Source organism: Acanthopagrus latus, chromosome 24 (genome assembly GCF_904848185.1).
Source record: "Acanthopagrus latus isolate v.2019 chromosome 24, fAcaLat1.1, whole genome shotgun sequence".
NCBI classification, from domain to species: domain Eukaryota; kingdom Metazoa; phylum Chordata; class Actinopteri; order Spariformes; family Sparidae; genus Acanthopagrus; species Acanthopagrus latus.
Genome location: NC_051062.1, coordinates 2,788,403 through 2,809,695, shown reverse-complemented (window position 1 = coordinate 2,809,695; position 21,293 = coordinate 2,788,403). Strand labels below are relative to the sequence as shown.

The 21,293-nt window shown below is 43.7% G+C and overlaps 5 protein-coding genes across 10 annotated transcripts in view; 2 read left to right on the top strand and 3 right to left on the bottom strand.

Annotated features, from left to right (window-relative positions):
* LOC119015380 (cytidine and dCMP deaminase domain-containing protein 1-like) overlaps positions 1-21,293 on the bottom strand; it is a 542,642-nt gene that overhangs the window by 488,870 nt on the left and 32,479 nt on the right. The window lies entirely within an intron of this gene.
* On the bottom strand, positions 454-5,510 carry LOC119015375 (ankyrin repeat domain-containing protein SOWAHC-like). The gene has a single exon (XM_037091289.1). It carries the CDS (start codon positions 5,021-5,023, stop codon positions 3,215-3,217), a length of 1,809 nt encoding a protein of 602 aa, XP_036947184.1. The 5' UTR covers positions 5,024-5,510; the 3' UTR covers positions 454-3,214.
* LOC119015658 (ankyrin repeat domain-containing protein SOWAHC-like) lies at positions 3,215-5,023 on the bottom strand. Its single transcript, XM_037091873.1, has one exon. The coding sequence runs from the start codon at positions 5,021-5,023 to the stop codon at positions 3,215-3,217; it is 1,809 nt and encodes a 602-aa protein (XP_036947768.1).
* On the top strand, positions 7,103-11,920 carry LOC119015379 (coiled-coil domain-containing protein 151-like). Of its 2 annotated transcripts, none has more exons than XM_037091298.1 (13): positions 7,103-7,278; positions 7,853-7,974; positions 8,083-8,166; positions 8,349-8,540; positions 8,635-8,736; positions 9,073-9,198; positions 9,470-9,592; positions 9,851-10,000; positions 10,099-10,259; positions 10,366-10,522; positions 10,649-10,801; positions 11,381-11,468; positions 11,549-11,920. In XM_037091298.1, exons 1-13 carry the CDS (start codon positions 7,200-7,202, stop codon positions 11,668-11,670), a joined length of 1,659 nt encoding a protein of 552 aa, XP_036947193.1. In that variant the 5' UTR covers positions 7,103-7,199; the 3' UTR covers positions 11,671-11,920. The 2 variants fall into 2 exon arrangements, with proteins under 2 accessions (XP_036947193.1, XP_036947194.1); XM_037091299.1 differs by having other exon boundaries at positions 8,113-8,166; positions 11,549-11,670.
* On the top strand, positions 12,659-19,584 carry cep70 (centrosomal protein 70). 3 transcript variants are annotated; one of them, XM_037091295.1, is made up of 17 exons: positions 12,659-12,773; positions 13,071-13,091; positions 13,475-13,574; positions 13,655-13,778; positions 14,932-15,112; positions 15,301-15,476; positions 15,571-15,630; positions 15,708-15,804; positions 15,886-15,974; positions 16,065-16,142; positions 16,834-16,921; positions 17,042-17,194; positions 17,280-17,432; positions 17,550-17,718; positions 17,838-17,946; positions 18,036-18,115; positions 18,231-19,584. In XM_037091295.1, the coding sequence occupies exons 2-17, from the start codon at positions 13,083-13,085 to the stop codon at positions 18,287-18,289; spliced, it is 1,725 nt and encodes a 574-aa protein (XP_036947190.1). In that variant the 5' UTR covers positions 12,659-12,773; positions 13,071-13,082; the 3' UTR covers positions 18,290-19,584. The 3 variants fall into 3 exon arrangements, 2 of the variants coding, with proteins under 2 accessions (XP_036947190.1, XP_036947189.1); XM_037091294.1 differs by having other exon boundaries at positions 12,659-12,799; XR_005073314.1 differs by lacking the exon at positions 18,231-19,584 and having other exon boundaries at positions 12,659-12,799; positions 17,558-17,718.

Sequence of the window (21,293 nt, the reverse complement as noted above, 5' to 3'; positions counted from 1 at the left end):
TCAAGACGGCAAATGAAAAGAAAAAAAAAGGCAAAAAGGATTGCGCATAACGCTGCTGTTTTACACTTATCCGTCTCATTCTGCCCCACAGCATACACCCCATTGGTTGACGGAACAGGGAGCCATTTTCCATCCTAAATCAAACCAACCAATGTTGAGTAGGGCTGTTTGAGACAATCAGAAAGGATATCCAGACCAGCGTCCCTCTCTTTACAGTGTTCAGACAGGCTTGCCTATTAGAGTTGGGGAGTTAGATCAGAACAGAAAAGGACCAAGCTCACTCACAGACCTAAAAACTTTTACCTTTGCTTTTGTTTGACCTTTACCTGTGGCCAAATCTTTATCTCACAATGAAACTCATTACTTATTTTTATTTCTTTATTTATTTTTGTCATGGATTAAATCTCAAGGTGACCACAAAAGTCAGAATTTATGGGGGAGGACTTTCTTTGGTAAACTGTAAAATAAATGAGGAAAAAAAAAAAAAAAAAAACACACGAAAAGAAGCAAATGAACAAATATTTATTCCAGTAGAAAAGTCATAGATGAATATTTGCTGTTGATTATTTTTATAACAAATGTACATAATGTCTTTGAGAAATGCTACTTGCTGTGTACATGTGCTGAAATAAAACGGAAGACCCGTGCGGGACAGTCGGAGCAACAGCAAGGTCCAGTATACAAAGTTTCAGTGATGTGCAATACAAAAACGGCATGCTGTTTTAAAAGGAACTTCATGTACTGTACTATGCAACCGCAAACTGTGTACATCGCTTTCATGCTGTGGCTTCTCCAACCACCCTTTTTCCAAGCAGCTTCATCTGGACTTTTAAGGGATTTTTGTGTTTATTTATTTATTTATTTATTTTTTCCTGTGAAAGATGAAAACCTAAAACGGTTAATGCGGTATTGCATGCAGAATATACCACTCTAATTTATTAAAAGAAATGAAAGAAACAAAAAAAAACAAAAACATGACATTGGAGGTGATTATGTTTAAGGCAGTGCTGCAAGTGAGTCATTCTGAAGTTGTCAGCAGTATTTTGACTTACTGGTAATTGTCTCAACTTGAGTGAGAGTGTGTGTGTGTGTGTGTGTGTGTGTGTGTGTGTCACAACCATGCAAGGTTACGCGAAAGTGTTCCTAAAAACAGTTCTCACCATGACCCTTAGGGAACTCTGTACATGCCTGTACTGCAAAGAAATGAACAAAAGGCGATCTAAAGGTGTGCATTTGCTTTATAGGCAGCTGTCGTTTAATGCCACACCACCCTGGATTGGCCAGATCTGGTCAAATCTCATAAGCTAAGCAGGGTCGGCCTTGAGCTAAAGCTAAAATGCCAAACTTTACAGCAGAATTAAATATGTTTACAGCCTGGTACAAAAAAAATGGATAAATGAAACTAACAACTTTCCCAAGGTCAGTAGCCATACCCACAAAAATGAGAAGTGTTCAAGTCTGGCCAGCTCCACACTCAGCAGCTGAACTAAGAGCCTTCTTGGCACTTTGTTCATATTACAGCAAGTTCATCAGGAAATTTGCACGTCACAGTGTCCTGCTGCATGCTCTCTCGGAAAAGAAAATGAAAATGCAACCTTCCAATGGACTCAGTGTCAAGATGCATTCACATACCTGAAAGATGCACTCTCAAACCCTACAGGAGCTGAAAATTCAGTTTTTATGATGCTGAAACCACTTTATCAACTTCTAAGTGGAAAACCATGCCCACTAATTTTGGTGCCCCAAAATTCTGAGTGCATGACATCGCGGAAATGCACCTTTGATAAAGTGTTTCCCTGACGTGTACACAGTCGGCCTTCCTTCGCCTCCACAGGCCTCTGGCTAAGAGCTTAATGCAGCTTGACATGCAAAGCTTGTACAGCGAGTTCTCAAATGAAGCAGCATGTTGTGGATTAAATGAATGTGTTCACGCATCATGAGATTCATGAGTGATGCCAAATTTCAGGATTTCTTTAGCTCTAAATTTCTCTTTTATGATGCTTTGATAGTGTTATTGTCCAGTATAGATCCCATCCACCATGTTATGGATGGATCTCATTCATTAAACAGTTTGTAAAATATTATATATCAGTGCTGTGCAGGGACTTAACCAAATGATCCAGTTTCTTGGATTTCACCCCCTCCAGATGGCTGTAACTCTACTTTGCCCTCTAATGCTGGTGACATGATTCACCAGACTGAATTTCTGGTCCTGGAAAATATGAAAAGTAAAATCACTCAAGAGCAGCGCAGCTCTCCTAAAAGCCTCCGGCCTGGCCTCGCAACACAACCTTGTGACGCAAGAAATCTGCCTGCAGCGGCTCAGATTAGCAGGCTCAAGGTTGAGAGGCTTTAGTTTGGGCTCTGAGAGAGCCACATCACAGAGGTCGCCATCCGCACTGTGTTCTCACAGCTCCCACATTTGAGGTAGAACGCAGAACAAAAATAAGTGATCGCCGGAAAGTTCTAGCTGCAAGCATTAATATGATAAACACAAGCCTCCAATAGAACTCAGCTTGTTTTATTAATACTGTACAGAATGTGAGTCATTTCAGTCCATATTCACAACGCTGTAGCACCTGGGTTATGAACGGATGTTCTGTCATGTTGAATGCTTTCTTACAGTCTAAAGTTGCAGTTAGAAACGTGTTCAACTTAAATGTACTTGTTTTATTTACTTTGTCCAATGTCAGACTATACATAGTATACAGGGCCCAGATCTGTCCATGCCACCCAGCAGGCCTGGCCAGCAACACACGTGGTCCATCATACAGCTCATTCTGTGCAGCAGCAGCTTCTTTTGTCCAGAAAACATGTTCAGCTCTTCTACCTCATCACTTCCCCCACAACATACTTCCTCAAACCTGTCATCAGGCCCTGTTGATACATGTGCCGACTCACCCCATAATGAAAATAACTGCGGCAAATATAGATACAAATATTCATCATTTAATTATGAAATACATCAGAATCAGAAACATATTCGATTGTCGCTGTGGAGACTCAAAGTAAATCAGTCAACCTTTATTTTTATAGCTGCGATTCACAACAAAAGTCATCTGGTGACACTTTCCAAACTGAGCAGGTCTATGATTCATTTATAACATTTCCCCCGTAAAACTGAGTCCAACTGGACAATTTTATAATCCTTGTGACACATTTGTGTGTTAAATGTCGTGTCCTAATGTCCTGTACACCATTTCCTGAACTGATCTCACCCAAAGAAATGAGTCTTGGGTCTGGACCTAAAGGAATCTCTCAGTGACTGCAGCTCCTCTGTGTCACGGAACGACACGCTGTGGACAATCTGCGACGTCCTCAGGCGGAGCCTGTCCAGTTTGGGCTTCACCCCTCTGAATGATGACTTCCTCCTGACGGGTTTCTCTCTGTATCGAACCTCCCCATCCACAGAGTCACAGTCACTGGGGCTGAGGAGCCTGCTGGGCCTGAGGTTAGACTGGAGAACCTTAGAGAACCTCCAGCGACCACCGTCTCTGCGGTCTGCACTCGCTGAGTCAGAACGCTCGTACGCTCCTATGATGTCCCGTATGTCCACGCTCACGTTGTCAGTGAGGTACTGGCAGGCCTTCCTCCCGCTGTAGTCCCTGAGTTCCACATCTGCATTGTAGGCCCCCACCAGGAGCTTCACCACCTCCATGTGGTTGTGCATGGCAGCTATGTGCAGCGGCGTGTAGCCGGAGTTGGATCGCACGTCAACGCTGATGGGAACGTTGTGCTGCTTGGCGAAGTTGATGATCAGCGCTATCAGCTCAGGCTTGCCGTGCTTGGCTGCCCAGTGCAGGCAGGTGAAACCAGTGACGAAATCCTTCCTCAGGACCAGGCTGGGCTCAGAGTCGAGGAGGTGGTGCAAGCTCGACCACTCGCCATCCGAGGCGCACATCATCCACTCGTGCTCCAGCGGGTCCAGGGTGACCGAGGCCCTGTCGTCGTCCACGAAGGAGGTCAAGGACAGCGAGTCACTGTCACTTTTGTTGGACAGGCTGACCGAGCTGCGCAGCACCATGCTGCGCCTCACCTGGGGGGAGCTGTTCATCATGACCTCGATGAAGTGTTGGCGGCTGCCTTTGGGGGAGCCTTCACTCCCAAACTCGGACAAGCTCTGCGCATCCGACTGCTGTTCGTCCTCCCCTTCGTCTGCCGGCAGCGGTCTGGCTCTGCGCTGGGAACCTCTTGCCTGGTGCCTGATCACCACATTATTCTGCTCCATTTCCTGAGGGCCTTCAGGCAAAAGAGTCTCAACCTGTCTGTCTCTGGGATTCAGCCCAGCCGCAGACGTGTCTACCTGTCCTGCTGTACCGGTTTGTACAGGCCCAGGCAGGGTGAACATAGATCCCTCTGCAGGGAGAGGTGAGGCTTCAATCACTGCAATATCTGGTATCTCAGGCGCTCTCCCCCCCTGCTGCTCCTCCTTCTTGGACTCCCTACTCCCTCTTCGGAAGCTTTCTCGGTTTCCCATCTCACCTGAGCTGTTTTCCGCCTCCTCAACCACACAAACGAACTCGTCACGCTCTCTCCTGTCGCCTGCTTTCCTCGCTGCAGGAGAAGATTCGGGCGGAACTTGGCTCTCCCCGCTGTCATTTCCGTAACCTGAGCCAGGTGTTGGTTGCCCCGCTGAGCGAGGGAGGGCTGGGTCCTCCTCCGCGTCATCACCGCGTACCTGCCCGCAGTCCGCGCGGTGCGCTCCTGACGGGTAACGGCTCAACGGATTCCGCTCGTTCGAAACTTGCCCTGGGTCAGTTTCACCGTTCACACTCGAGCCCCGCTGCTCCTTTGCCGAACCGAGAAACTTCTTCCTCAAGCAGACGTATTTTTCGCTGCTCTCGGTTTTTACAAAAGCGACGTTGTCCACGTAGTTTTTAAATGTGTTCCTGACGGCCGCCTTCTTCTCGCGGTCCTCCGGGAACACGGCCTTGAAGTGCTCAATTAAATCCGTGTTCTTCACCTTGCCTCCTCGCTCCCTCAAAAAGTCCAGAATGGTCTCTTGAGTGAAGTCGGCGGCCATTGTCAACAGTTTAACTCAGCTCAGTGTGACGTTCTGACGGTGAGATGACAGCATGTGAACGTGGTGGTTCGGTACCGTTAATCCACCGACACATTCCCCCCCGGTACAGAGACGAGTCGAGTAGAACCGCTATCACTCGCTAAGTGAGGACTGGCGTGAGGGAGAGTTTTTCTCTGCGCTGTATTTCTAGAGCTTAGGCGTTCGCTGTCTCCTAGCAACCGAGGGCGGGACCGTACCATTTAGTCTGTGGAGGGGTTGAATGAATTATTGTCACGTTATATTGCTAAAAAAAATGAAAAAATAGAAATAAAAATGAAAAAAGAAGAGTAAGAGATGTTTATAACATATATTTTTGAGCATTCACATTCTGACTTTTATTTTATTTTTGTCGCTTTTAAAGTGGTCCTCACTAGTTTAACATCCCCCGACTGTTTGTGAAGAGGGCACGCTGCTGCGCGAACAATCATGTTAAGGATGGACGTGAGGAAGTTACTAAGAAGTAAGAGTCATTCTCACAAACACACAGCCACTGATCAATGTGTGTACAGCTTGTTGATGAGGGCTGGGGACCGGTTGCTATGTTGCACAACATGACTAAACGTGTGTGGAATAGTCCCAGTCTGAGTCAGCCAAAAGTGCACAGGTACATTAATGCTTCACTGTCACTTCAAGAGAAAGACATGACGTGTCAGATCATGCGAAATATTTAGTAATACATATTTATCAAGGAGTTCTGAAGTTGATGGTCAACAGTCTATTATATTATACATGTTTGCTAAAATCAGGTGTATGTAACTCAGTTAATAAGTTAACAGTTCAGTTTTATTTGTCTCTAAGTTTGATTTATAATGAATTATTTTAGTTTTATTTTAGAATGCCACTTTTCATCTGTATCTGCAAGACAAACAGACACTATCCACTTATGTCATGGCTCTGATATGAATTAACTGAAGCCAGTGTGTCCCTAGATAAATCAGTTATTTTGGGGGAAAGAATAACGTTGCAATAAAAAGATGGGTTTAAAAAAAAAAAAAGGAAAAAATATTACATAAAAAAATACTAATATCACTATTAGGATTCATAGTTATCTTAGACAATTTAATGTGTTTGTTTCTATTGATGTGATTATTAGTTTCATAGTAACACAATGTATTGTATGTTAACTGTAATTAACATGAACGTAACTGAAGACTTTGAACACCAGGAAAGCCGCCAGACCAGATGGAGTACTTGGATTAGTACATTGTGCCTGTGCCGATCAGCCAGTGGGAGTCCTGACCAGGCTGTTCATCCTCTCACTGTCCCAGGCTACCACCCCTCCATGCCTAAAGTCAGCCACCATCATCCCTGTCCCAAAGACTCCTGCCCCAAAGTGTCTCAGTGACTACAGACCTATTGCCTTAACATCTGTTGTCATGAAGGCCTGTCATCAAGGCCTGTCTCCCCCCAAACCTGGACCCACATAAATTCGCTCACAGATTAACACTCAGAGTGGCACTCAGCCAGGAAGCTCATGTCAGGATGCTGTTCATAGACTACAGCTCAGCATTCAACATCCCTCATCCCTGACATCCCAGTAGAAAAGCTGACTGACATAGCTCTCCTCCCCTCTCCCAAACTCCCTGTACACACATGACTTCACTACCAAACAAACCCTTTTAATCTTTCTATTCTTTTATGCTATTTTTATTTATTGCTGTTTTGATATTTAATACTGCACTGATCGGAGAAGCACTGCAAATTCATTGTATACCTGATGTGCAATGACAATAAAGTTTCTATTCTATTCTATTCTATTCTATTCTATTCTAATTGAACAGCCAATATGTTGCACTGGAATGTTTTATTACATTATATACTGTACTATATTTCTACATTACTACAATATAATTACTTATTCATATTATTTAGGATTCTGGTGTAAACATACATATATATGTGTATATATATTTACATATAAATGCATTTGTTTGAGTGATATTTGTATAAGAAGGGGATCTTCAGTAAATAAGAATATGACCCTGAGTGGCTGCTGCTTCATACGGGTCCTTCAGCCTCGCTTTGGGGTAGGTGTACAGGTTGCTAGGCAACCGCTGTCCGTTTGGGTCAAGCTAACCTGTAGAGGGGAACAGATAGAAGTCTCTGCTAACTCTGTGAAACACGCACAAAAACAAAGATGTCGTCCAGGTCCCGCTCGGTTAAAGCTCCGCTGCAAGACCAGATAACGGAGATGAAGCGTAAAATCCAACTACTGGGTAAGTTTGCTTAAAGGACGTCTGGCCGTTGATTTAAGTTCACGCAAAAGGAAGTGCGCTTTGCTACACGTAGCTAGCTAGCTGATGTATTCAGGTAACGGTTGCTGTAAAAGTTTTGTCATCGTGCCTGTTTGTCAGTGCTGTTGGTATGTGCATTTATTTAAGTACTAAAGCATACATTTGAGTCACTTATACTATACTCGAGTATTCTTTATTTTGTGAAACTTTATACTTGTATTTTACTACATCTGAAAGGCATGAAATTGCATTTTTACTCTGCTACATTTGCCTGACATTACTGTTTCTTCAGTAACGTACAATATGATGCATATCTATAGATTAAACTGTTGTATATGAAGTAGTGAAAATGAGCCCAGCATTAAACACGACAGCAGTAAAATGACACATACACATGTAGCATTAATATTAATCCAAAATCATCAACATGTATTATTATTATTATTAGTAGTAGTAGTATTATTCGTAGTATTATTATTATTATCATCAGCCATATTATTAGTGAGTATTGAGAGTCGCCATTTTCATTCATGTAACCCTTAAATGTGTCCACCAGAGAGCGAAAGAGCAGCGTTCCATGAGAGCTCCCAGGCCACCATCCAGAAGAACAGAGAAACCATCCAGCAGCTGAGGCAGGAGAACAAGAGGCTGTGCAGAGAACAGGCTGAGGCTAATGCTGTGAGTCCCCCGTGAAACACAGGCGACTTTCTCCGCTGTGTTGGGTTGTGTTTTTCTTTTGTCCTCATTTGAACAGTCAAAGAGATCATACCTGACTTTCTTTTACAGTCTTGTTCCCTTTGGTGTCTCTCCTCCCAGGGTTATGAAGTGGCCTTTCATAACAGAGGCTTGGAGAAGGGAATGCCAGGGAAGGTGAGGGGATGGTGCCTAAATACTGTGTGATATTCAAGTTCACAGTTAACAGTTAATGTTATATTGATGGACTCCCTTCCCCTGCAAAAAATATCCACCACACTTTGAAATAGAAGAGTTCTCCGTCCGGTTCTGTCTCTCTTGTGTGACACACCCTCTCCCTGTCATTACCCTTCTTTAAGGCATCCCTGACTATGCTAGAACGAAGTGTGCTGTCTAAGAAGAAGAAATTCAATGCCCTAAAACACATCACCCAGACCAAACAGCGCCGCCTGGAAGAGCTGAAGCTGGAGTACCAGAGGCTGAAACCAGAGGGCAGCAGTGGAGCACAGTATGCCGATGCTCGCACCTTGAAAAAAGAGGAAGATGCCATGGTAGTTACTACTATGATAGTTGTTTTTGGTTTTTTTTGGTCTGGTGTTCAATAGCACACATTTACACCTTCTGTAAATAATCTGTGTCTTTCAGACACTGCGGGTGCTGGAGAACAGGCTGGAGAAGACCCAGTTTAAGTGCAAGGAAGCTGAGAACATCATGATTAACTATCAGAAAGTCAAAAGTCACCTGCAGGTTAGTCCAGCATGCACAGTGTTTGCCTCAAATGAATTTCTGCACTTATGTTATTGGACATGTGTCAGGGGTTTTGGTCACACCACCCCCTTAATGATTTCCAATTAAAAACTTATTAGTGCTGATTTGCCAGTATTAGAGATTATTTTGCAATGTATCTGCCCCTTTTTGTTTGTGTGATTGAAATATATGAAAGAAAGAATGACATGTGGTCCAGCTCAAAGTGTTGCAACCGTCCCAGTAAAATCGTATCCTTTTAGAAACGCTTGCAGGAGCTCTCTCAGTTTATATCCACATTTTCTGTCCTTCCTCTTTCTATCTCTCGCCTCTCTTTAGGAGGAGAGTCTGACCTACGAGGGTCTGTTGGACAGTTTGGAGGCAGAAATCCTGAAGGCCAGACAGGAGCGCCAAAACATGCAGGCCACGTACGACGCCGCCCAGCTATCTAAAGAAACTGCTAAGGTGATCCGAACCTCAAGACATGCATGTCTCTCATGAAGGGGTCAGAAGGATGATTCGCTCACCACTGCTGCTATTACTGATGATACAAGTTAAATCAGTCACAAGTAAACCAGCTACGGCTTTTAGTTGTTTATTCACCTGTGTTCATACAGTCATCAAAAATTCACTGTTGTCAAATTAAAATGTATTTTGACCCTCTGTGTTATCTCCCTTGTTCCCTACCTTTCCTCCCTCCCTCCCCATCACTCCCTCCCTCTCTTCTTCCCCCCAGGCTGAGTTACAGCAACTGGAAGAACAGCTCTACAAGGAGCGCAAGGAGAGAGAGCGCATTATAGCCATCCACAGGAGAGAGGTGGAGGAACGCAAGGCCCAGGCTGAAAAAGTTGATCGAAGGGTGAGAAACACATGGTGGTACATTTACAGTGTAGGGATATTGTAATGCATGCTTTTATTTTGATGTTGTTCCCTCTCTTGGTGGACTACTTTCTAGCTAGCCAAGTGCCCTTAAACATGCAAATGACATGAGGAAACATGACCATTAACGGGCCAGCGACTATCAGTCCAAAAGCAGCCAATCACATTTTTGGTAGTTTACTTCAAAACAGCACTCTGTAGAGTACCTTGAATAACGTATTCTTTGCATTATTGTTAGGCTCAGAGGACAGCTATGCAGCCAGATGAGCTGAGCAGTGAGGCCCAGCGCAGCACCTCCAGGATGGCAGGTGAAGAGGAGAAAGCCATTTACACTTTCGAGGAGGCCTTCCGACGCATCAAGGAGGCCACAGGAGTCACAGATATACAGGAAAGAGGAGAAGTCGCTGTACACACACTGTACTCGGATGTTTGCGTGGTTACCATTGGTGTTTACATATAGGTTTTTGATTCATTTGTTGCATGTAGGAGATAGCGGAGCGCTTTACGTCGCAGAAGGACAGACACCAACACCTGGAGAGGCTGAGGGCGGAGAACGAGAAGGAGCTAGAACAGCTGAAGGAGCAGAAGGAGCTCCTGAGCCAACAGCTCCAGGATATGAAATATTCGGGGGAAGCTAAACTATCCAGGTGAGATACTTGGACAACTGAAGGGTTGTATATGCAGCTGAGTAATGCTTCGTTATGCACTGCTAGGGATTTTCAAGCTTCTACTCTTTCTCTGTGGTTTCATCAGAGACCGACAAGCGCTGGAGGAGAGTGAGCAGCAGCTGCAGGTTCAGCAGCAGAGGTGTGACGCCGCTAGAGAGCGCCACGATTGGCTTATTAAAATCCTCAGTACCGTCCGAGCCGGGGTGGAGCACCTCGCCGACAAACTTCAACACATCATACTGGTATATATACAGCCTCATCCATCATGATTTGTCCAACTGTACAACTGACATTCATTATTCTTAATATGTGTCATTGTTCTAGGTTTTAATTTCCCTTTCTCTCAAAATTCTTCCACTTCTCTCCAGAGTGAGGAGGACACAGTGGCTGAGGTGTCTCCAGACGCCGATGAGTACTTGCTGGAGCTGATGACTCAGTGCGAGCTGAAGTTGCAGACGCTGCACGAGAAAGTGCGGGGAAAGGATCTGACGGCGCTCATGAAAGAGATGGAGGAGGAGGATGTGAGTGGAAGCTCCATAAACATTCATGCAGCATCGCAGTGGGTTGGAGCTGGGTGGGATTTTGGATAGACTTTGCAGAGGCAGTTCAGTGTCTCCAGTTTGAGTGACTCCAACACGTTTCCGCATCAAGCCTCCAACAAACTTGATTAGAGTGCTCATACTCTTACATTCTTGGATCATTAAAAAAAATAGTTTCTGTAACCTAAAAAGAAAATTGAAATAACTAGCAGCTGCCTCTGTGAGGGAGCCTTGGTCTTACAGTGATAAATGCAGTTCTGGCAAAGGGCACGTCAGGTGTCTTGTCACAAAGGAACACAGTGTGGCAGAGTGTGGAAAGTGTGCCTCTGTGCTCGCATAACTTATCTGAAAGGAAAGGCAGCCAAAAATCTTTGCAAACTTTCTGAGTTGTTGTTCCATCTTATGTGAGCTTAATATATGAAATTCCCCATCAGGATCTTATTTTGATCGGTTGTAAGCATGAAAAGCCAAACTCTGAGTCAGATTTCCAAGAAACAAGGGACATTTTGCGATGAATATTAAATATTGAAAATCGACATGTGTCTTTGCTTCTCTGAGCAGTTCTTTGTCAGGATTGAGGGGAAACTGCCGGCTTCCAACACCCGTGTCACGCTGCCCGAGGACCAAAGACCAGACTCCTTCAATGACGGTGAGTTGAGAGCCAAACACACACAAACACATTAATACGAGCACACAGTCTAAATCTGTCGTGGTCTGCTTGTGTCTCAGAGGAGGAGAGCGAAGAGGACGAGGTTGACTTCCTCTCACGGGAAGCACTGAAGCGTCAGTCTCAGCTGATCATTGACTCCAAGTCCAAGAGGAAGAACTGGAAGAAGAAGGGCAAGTTCTGATCCGACAGCCTCCACAGTCTCAAGACTTGATAAATGATCTGAATTAAAAGCTGATTGGAGTGTCGAAGGAGCTTACTAAAATATATTTTCAGACATGTTGAAAGATGTTGAATATTTATGACTAGATGTACTTGTGCTTTCACTGGTTTCTTGTTGTCTGGGTGTCACTGTTACACCATCTCTTTTTTCACAGTTAAGATTCCTCCCTTGGCCTCATAGAAACCAATAAACAATCAAACTTACACTTTTTTACCACTGATTTTATTCTTTCCTTTTTCTTTTTTCCACAATAAATGAGCACATAAGGACAAAAAGGTGCCTTGTTGCTGAAGGATCTCTCTGTCATTGCTCTGTTGATTGAAATGGAATGGACTACACCTTACAATTCCTTACGCAAGACTGTGTTATAGAATGACATTTAAATTAATATTTGAACCTTGATGAATATTCTACAAGTGACTAAGCTGTCCTTAATGTATGTCAGAAAGGCAAACAAAACACAAATCAGCAGAGGTGTTTCCAGCATCATAACCTCATTCAATCTTATTTCACATCCTGAAACAATTTACAGCAATTTTTCATTTCACTATAAACATGACAAACCTCAAACCACAAAAACAGTGACAGGTAACAGAGCTCAGCAAAGAAACACCTGACTGTTTCACAGCACAACAGTGACAATGAAGGCATATTAAATTAAGCATCAAGACCAGCCAAGCCTCAGCTTGTGATTAAAGAGGAATAAAAACGAAGTAGACTATGGATGACTGAAACTGCCAAAATTAACAGAAAAAAACACATCTAAAAGAAAGGAAAGATTTAATTTATTTTAAATCACACAGCAGCAATGTAATATGCCATCCTAACTGTTTGACTGTTGGGGTTAGATCGCATCTGAGCCGTGACAGCAGTGCAAACACGCCGATTGGTCAGAGAAGTCAAACAGCGTCATCCCATTGGTTTAGTACGATTGCGTCACGGCGCCATTGTTTGAATTGCGGAAGAGGCTTCTCGCTCGCGGCAGTAAACAACAACACAAACGTCTGCTGCTTCGAGTTATCGGAAAACTGGACAGCTGTCAGAAGACGTCAGCAACTGACCTGGTTATTACTGCCGTGTCTGTCACTGTGTAAGGCCGCTAACACGTAATAAACAAGTACACAGCTAATAGGCTGCAGCGTTACTTCGTTAGCTACAGAAGCTAACCTAGCCAAGTCGAAAATGCTAACTTGGATGTAATGATTGTTTAAAAGAAGTATAACTCTCGCTTGGTAGGCTCCGTGATATGCCGAATTAACCAGAATGAACTGACATTTATAATTATTTCGCCTTCGAATTCAGTCATTACCAGTCATATTATATCTGTCTCAAGACTCACACTGCGTTTTTCTTTCCTACAGTGTGGTGAAGGGATGGAACTGGTAAGTCTTCATTAACAAACTAGCATTGTAATCCTCATCTCAATGCTAGAGGAGTGTGTGTGTGTGTGTGTCTGTGGAGGGGAGGTGTGATCAGGGGGGAGCAGGTCTGCTTTCATTCATTATTGAGGTGCTCTGGTGGCAGCTCCTCTCAGTTGTAGGCACTGTGGAACCTGATCACTAGTAGGTTTGACAGGAGGTAGGTGATCGAGGACTTTTAAGTATGGGCAGCAGGACAGCACATTTTTCACATTCAAGAAACAAGACCTTTGTGTATCTGTGGACTTACGGGCAGTTCCAGGTAGAGCTCAGATTTCACCATCAGGTTCACATTGTTTGGGATAATTTGTAGAACTCATTTGGTTTCATGTCCCCGTTTTCTGCAGGAGGAGCAAGTTGAATGGGACGACGTGAATAAACTCCTGCAACGTCATGGGTTTAAATCGGTGTATTTTGCAGATCCTGTCGAGAATAAGAACCTCTCCGGTAAGAGTCAACAGGCAAAAGTTTGAGTTAAATGAGTGTGTTGTTTGTGTAAATGCTCATCACTCTTCACTTGTTCTTAGACTTGGTTCTGCTGGACAAGAAGTCAGCCGGTGAGATCAGGACGACTCTGAGGACGATGCTGACGGACTCGGAGAGAAGACAGGCGCTCATCCAGGAGCTCATCAAGTCCAACAACCAACTCAAGTCAGTCAAACAATGATGGCTTTACCATAGAAATGCAGATTTTATCCCAGCAGTAAAGAATTACAGTAAACACCAGCCTCACTGAATGACAGAAGAGTAGATGAAAGGCTTTTAGAGGGTTTGGATCTCTATGTAGATGTTGATGGATGCGTGCAGGAAGCTTCCTTATACTTTCTTCATTAGTAGTGTAAGGCCAGAGGTGACAAACTTCAAATCTTCCCACCCTTTCTCTTTGTGGCAGAGAGGACTGACAGAGCAAATAATGAAAACAAAAGAAAATATTAACCATCTAAGAATGAATGCGTTAAGGAAACCAGATACCTTAATGAAGTGGAGGAGAAACAGAACCTCTCTATTTCATCTGGAGAGGAGTTTTATTTAAAAAAATGTATGTGATGATTTTAAAATGGGTTAGAGAGCGTGTAGCATAGTATATGACAGTGAGTTATGGATTTATGTGTTCCTCCTGCAGTGAAAACTCAGACTGAAGTAAAGCAGTGGGCGAACAGCTGAGGGTCTTTGTCAGCGTATACATTCCTGCAGTGTGTATTGTGCTGTGGGTCTGCATCTGTTCAATAATGTATCTGCAGTGTGTGTCGACCACCTGGCCTCCTGTCATCTAATCTGATCGACACCACATGAGAGGTGCTCCTCCTGAGTCCTGCAGCTCAGTGCAGGTATGAGGGATAGGTGCCGGCAGAGTGAGAAGTGATGACGGGGAGACCAGCTGACTGTAACACTGCTCAGACATCTAAGATATTGCAATTTTAAGCCTGCTGTTTTCATCAGTTGTTCAAATGTCACCAGCCTTAAATATACATCTGTATTTCAGAAATGCCTTAAAATGAGCATTTTCCTTCCTGAAGTTAAACATTTTATTTCAGCACTGACAGCTCCATTAGGGTTTGAATGGCTCAAATGATATTCACCAAAAATAAAGAAAAAATGATCAGCCTTCAGTGATCCAAAAGTAAACAAAAGATTCAGTTTGTTCGGTTTCTCACATCTGTCCAGAGTGAACCCTCTTCACAAACATATCACAGTCCTCACAATCAACCATCTCTGAATCTCTGTAGAGTGTATGCTGTGTTGTCTTACAGTGTGGTTAGTAATCGATGCATTTTGAGATTGAACCTCCTGTGTGTGTCTCTAGAGAGGAGGCTCATGAGCACATGAGCAGAGCGGCTCAGCAGTCTCAGAGGGTCACAGAGCTGGAGGGGCTTCTGGACGTGGTGAAGACCAAAGTCCAGGACCTGGAGGACCGCTGCCTCGGCAAAGCTGTCCAACAGCACAGCCACTCTCAACAGCTGCAGCAGGAGAAGCAGGAAGCACAGGTACGTAAGAAAATGAATAAAAAAAAAAAATATTTAACCTGACAGATATTTTTCAGAAGATTCAGATTTTTACTTTTCATAATGATGTAAAAAAAATAGGCTAATCAATGAACATGAATATTGTCTTTACACAGTTTGTATCTGAAAGTATTTTCTTCTGAGTAAGGGAGAAAAACATTTTTTTCTAGAAAGTGTGTCAGGCTCTGGAGCAGAAGCTGTCCAAACAAAGGGAGGAAGCAGCTCAGCTCGAAAGGAAGCTTTATTTCACCATCAAAGAAGAAGAGCGGCGACTGGCTCGACGCAGTCAGACGTTCCAGCACATCTGCAACAAAGTGATGGAGCAGAAGTCTCCTGCAGACCAGCAGTAAGAACACGGCTGATTGTCAGATTGTGAGCTTCCATTAGGCTGTGTTGACGGGGAACATAGAAACTTAGCAGCAGCTGTTGTGTGTCTGCAGGGTGCTGGATGTGATCGACTTCTATGAGACTAAAATGACCCAGCTGCTGGATGAGCTCAGGTAACACATGCACAGATGAAACCTCCCAACCAGCGCCGTTCCCTCTGTTTGCACTAAGCTGTTCGTTTTCACACCAGGTCTGTCAAAGGAGCAGAACGATTTGAAGGGGCTCATCAGACAAGGCTCAAGAAGGCATCCAGCGATGCTGCTCCATCTTCTAAAGCTCTTCTCAAAGTAACTGACAAACATTTAGTCATTTTTCAGATCGTTTGTTCCATAAAGCCGCAGATGATACTAAAATAAATTTCCTCCAAGGCGTACCAGGACCAGCTAAAGGGGAGCAAAGGTCAAATAGAAGAGCTAAAGAGGGAGGTGGAGTGCCTGAAGCAAGAGTTGGAGGCAAGGTGTGTGTGTGTGTGTGTGTTAATAATTCTTGGAACGAACACATGAACTATCATATCAGTATTCATGCTGACTGAGTTTTTTGTGTGCAGGCCAACACTCAAAGAGGTGAAGTTCTACAAACACAAACTCCGCTGTTTGGAGCGGTCGAACATGTACAACAACACAAGGTAGGAAGAGTGAGAGAGATGATGCTCACTGTACCACAGTGACGAGGTCGCCGACAGCAAAGTCCTCCCTTTTGTTTTTTTATGTCCAAGATTAAAATACAAATATCTGTTTTTAAAATGCCAACAAGTCGATATTAGTTTTTTTTCTAAATAATTTAACACACATATTCATTCAAAGGCTGCTCTGTCATATAGGACCAGGCTTCAGCAGGCTCACTGACATTTTCAAATACTTATATAAAAACAAAGTCTATATGGTGTCAGTTGTGACATAACCACCTATTTTTTCTCAGAATGTACCACACTACATTGTCAAATTCAAATAATTTATCTACATGTCACAGTGTTTGACCGTGTGTACACACCCATGAACACAGACACACTACAAAAACCGTTGGGGTTTTTTTGCGAGTGAATAAGTCAAGCTGTTGTTGGAAGTACCCTCTTCCATCTAGTGACTGAAAAAGTGAAATTAAATTTTTGGAATTAGAGTTAAAAATGTTTTAAACCCTGACACTTAACTGATAGTGCCATTGCTTATTTTTCTTGTAGACTCATAATTTCTGAAATGTTCAGTCAGGAATGTTCTGTCATCAACGCTGACGTATTGTCAGTCACTATGTGATGAGAAGACTGCCACAGAAACCTCTGAGTTTTAATCTCCAGGTATCGATCTAACTGATCTCTGCAGATTGCGGAAAGAGGACAGGATGACTGAGAACAGTGAGAACGTCAGCGATCAAACCAGAGAGGCCAGTCTGTGTGCACACTATCATCATGTAAGTACAGCTCAGTATTTCCTGTCTTTCTTCACCTGGGGCGTCATCCTTGTTGTTTTCTCAAATCTAATTTCTGACCTTAACATTGCTAAACGGGATTTGTCTTCTCCTGAATTCCAGCTGTTGAAAGAGATCAGCTCTGTAGTGACCAATCCCAGAGCTCCGCTTCAGCTGCACAGACAGAAAACCTGCTCTGTTGGTTTGGAGCGGGCTGAGTTTCAGACCCTGGTCCCCACGCTGGAGGCGTGGGCCCAGCAGCTCCACCTGCTGAAGGTAAACACCACCTGCCTGCAGGCTTCCAAATCGTCTACACCTGCTCTGCTTCCTTAACTAGATTTCTCGTATGGAATGTTGGCAGGACCTGCAGCAGGGTTTAAATAAACTGACCAGCAGGCTGATGCCCTGGCAGTCGACTGGTGGTGACCATGGTGCAGTAGAAGCGGCGAAGGTGGAAGACATGATGTTGCAGGTGGACACCATGCTGGAAAACATCTCCACTGATGATGAGAAGGTAGAACGCTGCAGTGCTTTTTTATGTAGTGTTTACATGATTGCATTTTTAATTTTGAACGGTGCCTTGAAAGTTGTTCGTGAAACCTGCCACTGTGTGTGTTGTGCGGTGGCGAAGGTGCGCAGGACACCGACACGATACACTCTGGGCTCCATGGTGTCCCACTTCCAGAAGCTGTTCGACGTCACCTCCCTCAGCGGAGTGTACCCGCGCATGAACGAGGTCTACACCAGGCTGGGAGAGATGACCAACACCATGAGGAACCTCCGAGACGTTCTGGACCTAGGTAACCCTCAGCTGGAATCCAGACTTCATTGTGTGCTTTCTTTGTACAGCGGTCCAGCAACAATGACAGAAGTAAACTGAAGAAGAAATGTTGAGTATGTGTTGGTGCTCTTGTGTCAGACAGCAGGGTTCCTCCTGCTGAGGTCGTGAACAGGGTGGCCAGACTGGCTTCCTCCACCGAACACACTGCTGGATTCCATCAGCTGCTGGGAGAGGCCGACATTGACAGGTTCGCACACAGCACAGCACAGGCAAGTTGTTTGAATGACTTTAATACAGAGATACAGAAACCCAAAAATGTCCTTTCACTCTTTTCAGCATCATCGTCAAAGTGAAGCAGCACGACGAGTTCTTCCCTGCTTTCCATGCCCTCACCACGGACATTTTACACACTCTTGGTATGTGACACAATAAACATGCCATGACATGACATTCCATTGCAACTAAGGTCAGACTTATTTAAATCTCATCTCTTGAAAACAGTTACTGAAGGTGTTTGTGTGTCTTTTTCAGGAGTGAGCCACCTGGACGACATCCTTCCAGCTCTGACATCTTTGAAACAAACACAGTGACACTTAATCACTTAATGTGATGATAGTGGAGTGGCTTCGTTTCAAACTGAATATTTGGGCAAAGCTTCACAATGAAGAGACAATACTCACACCTACCTGCACCTGCCTGTGTACTTCCACAATGAATGAACATTGGCACAGACACGGTCACCTGTCAACCAATCACTGCGGACAGTGAGTGAGTTTATTCATGACTTCTGATGTCGTCCATCACAGTTTCCCAGGAGCTTTGTGAACAGATTTGAACATCTACCTGACTTTTATAAATACAGACTATCTGTATGGAGAATATGTTTTGTAATTTGTGTGAACTGACCCTTGGATTGCTTTTTTTTTTTTTTTTTTTTTTTAAACCTGCAGCCCTCATTACCCACAATGCAACAGCTGACTGACAGATATTTCATTCATTTCCCCTCATTTATTTTCAAATGAATACAATATCTGTTGAGATCATCCATACAGAGGATCCAGCAGCAATATAATTATTTCTCTCAGCTTTTAAACTAATTGTGTTAATGTCACAGGGCGGAAGTGACAGTTTAAGTATTTTATATTGTTGCATGCTGTGTTTTTACTCGTTTGGTTTATTGCATGGTTTTATAGTTACTAACTGGTTTGTCTGCAGATTGCGGAAAGAAGACAGGATCATTTCCATGCATGGATATTGCAATTTGTATTGACGATCTGTGGTTGAACGTGGGTGCGGAGAGGGCGGTATATGAGGCCGATCCACATGCACACATTTCCAAGCTGATTTGGGATTTATAATAGGTACATTGCTGTTGGGCGTATGGCACATACATTTAGTGTGTATTCTCTGCAGAGTTTTAGAAATTCAGTTCACTCCCAGTGTTCCCTTCATTCTCACCAAAGACACATGCATTTTAGTTATTCAGCTTCACCGTACAAAACTGCCAGTAATCGCCCTTTAAGTCTTCAGTCAGCGGTAGACTCCTCAGTGCACACGACCACCGAAGAGTTCAACACATCGCGGCTTCTCCAAACCAACAGGAATAAACAGCAAAGCCGCAGCATATTAAACGCATTCGACATGTCACCCTACACGCTGCGTTGACATTTTCATAATTGGATGGGAAATGTTTGGCGTCTCTGGCGTCTACACACGTCTACACACCTGTCTCCTCATGTGCCAGCCTAGTTCTCAGAGATCCGGGAAGGAAAAGGTCGTTATTTAATAATGAATAGGTGGGAGCGGAGAGCCTGGCTACTCACTGTGTCCCCGCATACATCAACTCCACTGAGCAGAAAATTAAAATGGAAATCTGGGCCCTGAACGGAGTCGAGGGTCCCATTGACCTGTGCTGTATGATTTATGGCAGGTGATTACATCACCTCCACGCTGCCTGGACCATTTGGCCCATTCAGCGCTCCAACTCTCGTGTCTTGAACATCACTTCAGATTTTTACTGGTTATTAGCCATTGACTGAATGTAAAAAAAATCATCACAAGCCTTAAAATGAGAGTTATGCAAGCTAAGAAACATCATTCATTTGAATATATATCTGAGTTCTGTAAACCTAGAATAGGTAGCTGGGGTGAAAAAGGTGAAGCTGACAAATTAGTCCCAGTCATTCTTCCAGTAATAGTTCAAATTAGTTGCAATATTAACTTCATTCAAAAAACTGAACTGCATTATTTCCCCACACAACTGAAGTCTATTTTCTAATAGTACTAGTACAGACTAGATGTGATCAGTGTTAAAATCTTTTTTTCTTTCGCATTTATAGCTACTTAAAGGCCAAATCTGTGATCCAACTGGCTTACCAAAATATCAAAACACACATTTGAACCTGTCATCAGTGTCAAAGACTTACAGCATTCCCAACAGCTCGACTAGAACTAGACAACAACTAATTGTAGTCCTTTGCAAAAGTTGGCTCAAGGCTCATTATAAGTTCTTATGAAAACGTAGTTATGAACAGTATATTCAATTTCTGCCATATTCTGTAATCAGAGCCCCTTAAATCTAACACACCTTTGACGTGCAGAGATATAAGTCAAATTTGTTAGATGTTTTTCACAGCACAAATCCACTCACATGCCTCACAGACACCCAGGAAACTGTTAGGATCCTCCTTCAGGTGAAAGAAGTCTAAGTGAAGCAGCTGAAAGAAAGGGAGCAAGGAAAGAAGGAGGGACAATAATGAAAGGAAGACTAACATTTCAATATATTAATCTTTATTTGTTTACTTGCCACATTCCAAATCCCGTGAAAAAGATTTGTGGTTTCTATCAACATCTCAGAGATCGATGAGTACATGTTTCCAGAGTTTGATCTCATGAGACTCAGTGATTTTTGAGGTCAAACACTTAAAAATTAAAACTTAGTCCTGTCCCAGGGAGGAACCCCAGGGGGGCTGTGTCCTCTCCCTGGGGTTTCTCAGAGATGGAAGCAGGGGCTTATGGGAAAATGTGCTATCACATACACTATATTACCAAAAGTATTCGCTCACCTGCCTTTACTCATTCTATGAACTGAAGTGCCATCCCATTCCTAACTCATAGAATTCAATATGATGTCGGTCCACCTTTTGCAGCTATTACAGCTTCAACTCTTCTGGGAAGACTGTCCACAAGGTTGAGGAGAGTGTTTATAGGAATTTTTGACCATTCTTCCAAAAGCGCATTGGTGAGGTCACACACTGATGTTGGTCGAGAAGGCCTGGCTCTCAGTCTCCGCTCTAATTCATCCCAAAGGTGTTCTATCGGGTTCAGGTCAGGACTCTGTGCAGGCCAGTCAAGTTCATCCACACCAGACTCTGTCATCCACGTCTTTATGGACCTTGCTTTGTGCACTGGTGCACAGTCATGTTGGAAGAGGAAGGGGCCCGCTCCAAACTGTTCCCACAAGGTTGGGAGCATGGAATTGTCCAAAATGTTTTGGTATCCTGAAGCATTCAATGTTCCTTTCACTGGAACTAAGGGGCCAAGCCCAGCTCCTGAAAAACAACCCCATACCATAATTCCTCCTCCACCAAATTT

Coding starts and splice junctions, on each gene's coding strand:
- LOC119015375 (XM_037091289.1), bottom strand. CDS start 5,023: ATGGCCGCCGACTTCACTCAAGAGACCATTCTGGACTTTTTGAGGGAG.
- LOC119015658 (XM_037091873.1), bottom strand. CDS start 5,023: ATGGCCGCCGACTTCACTCAAGAGACCATTCTGGACTTTTTGAGGGAG.
- LOC119015379 (XM_037091298.1), top strand. CDS start 7,200: ATGTCGTCCAGGTCCCGCTCGGTTAAAGCTCCGCTGCAAGACCAGATA. Junction 7,279..7,852: donor GCGTAAAATCCAACTACTGG/GTAAGTTTGCTT, acceptor TGTGTCCACCAG/AGAGCGAAAGAGCAGCGTTC. Junction 10,802..11,380: donor AAGAGATGGAGGAGGAGGAT/GTGAGTGGAAGC, acceptor TTCTCTGAGCAG/TTCTTTGTCAGGATTGAGGG.
- cep70 (XM_037091295.1), top strand. Junction 13,575..13,654: donor CGAGAATAAGAACCTCTCCG/GTAAGAGTCAAC, acceptor ACTTGTTCTTAG/ACTTGGTTCTGCTGGACAAG. Junction 15,631..15,707: donor CAGCTGCTGGATGAGCTCAG/GTAACACATGCA, acceptor TTTTCACACCAG/GTCTGTCAAAGGAGCAGAAC.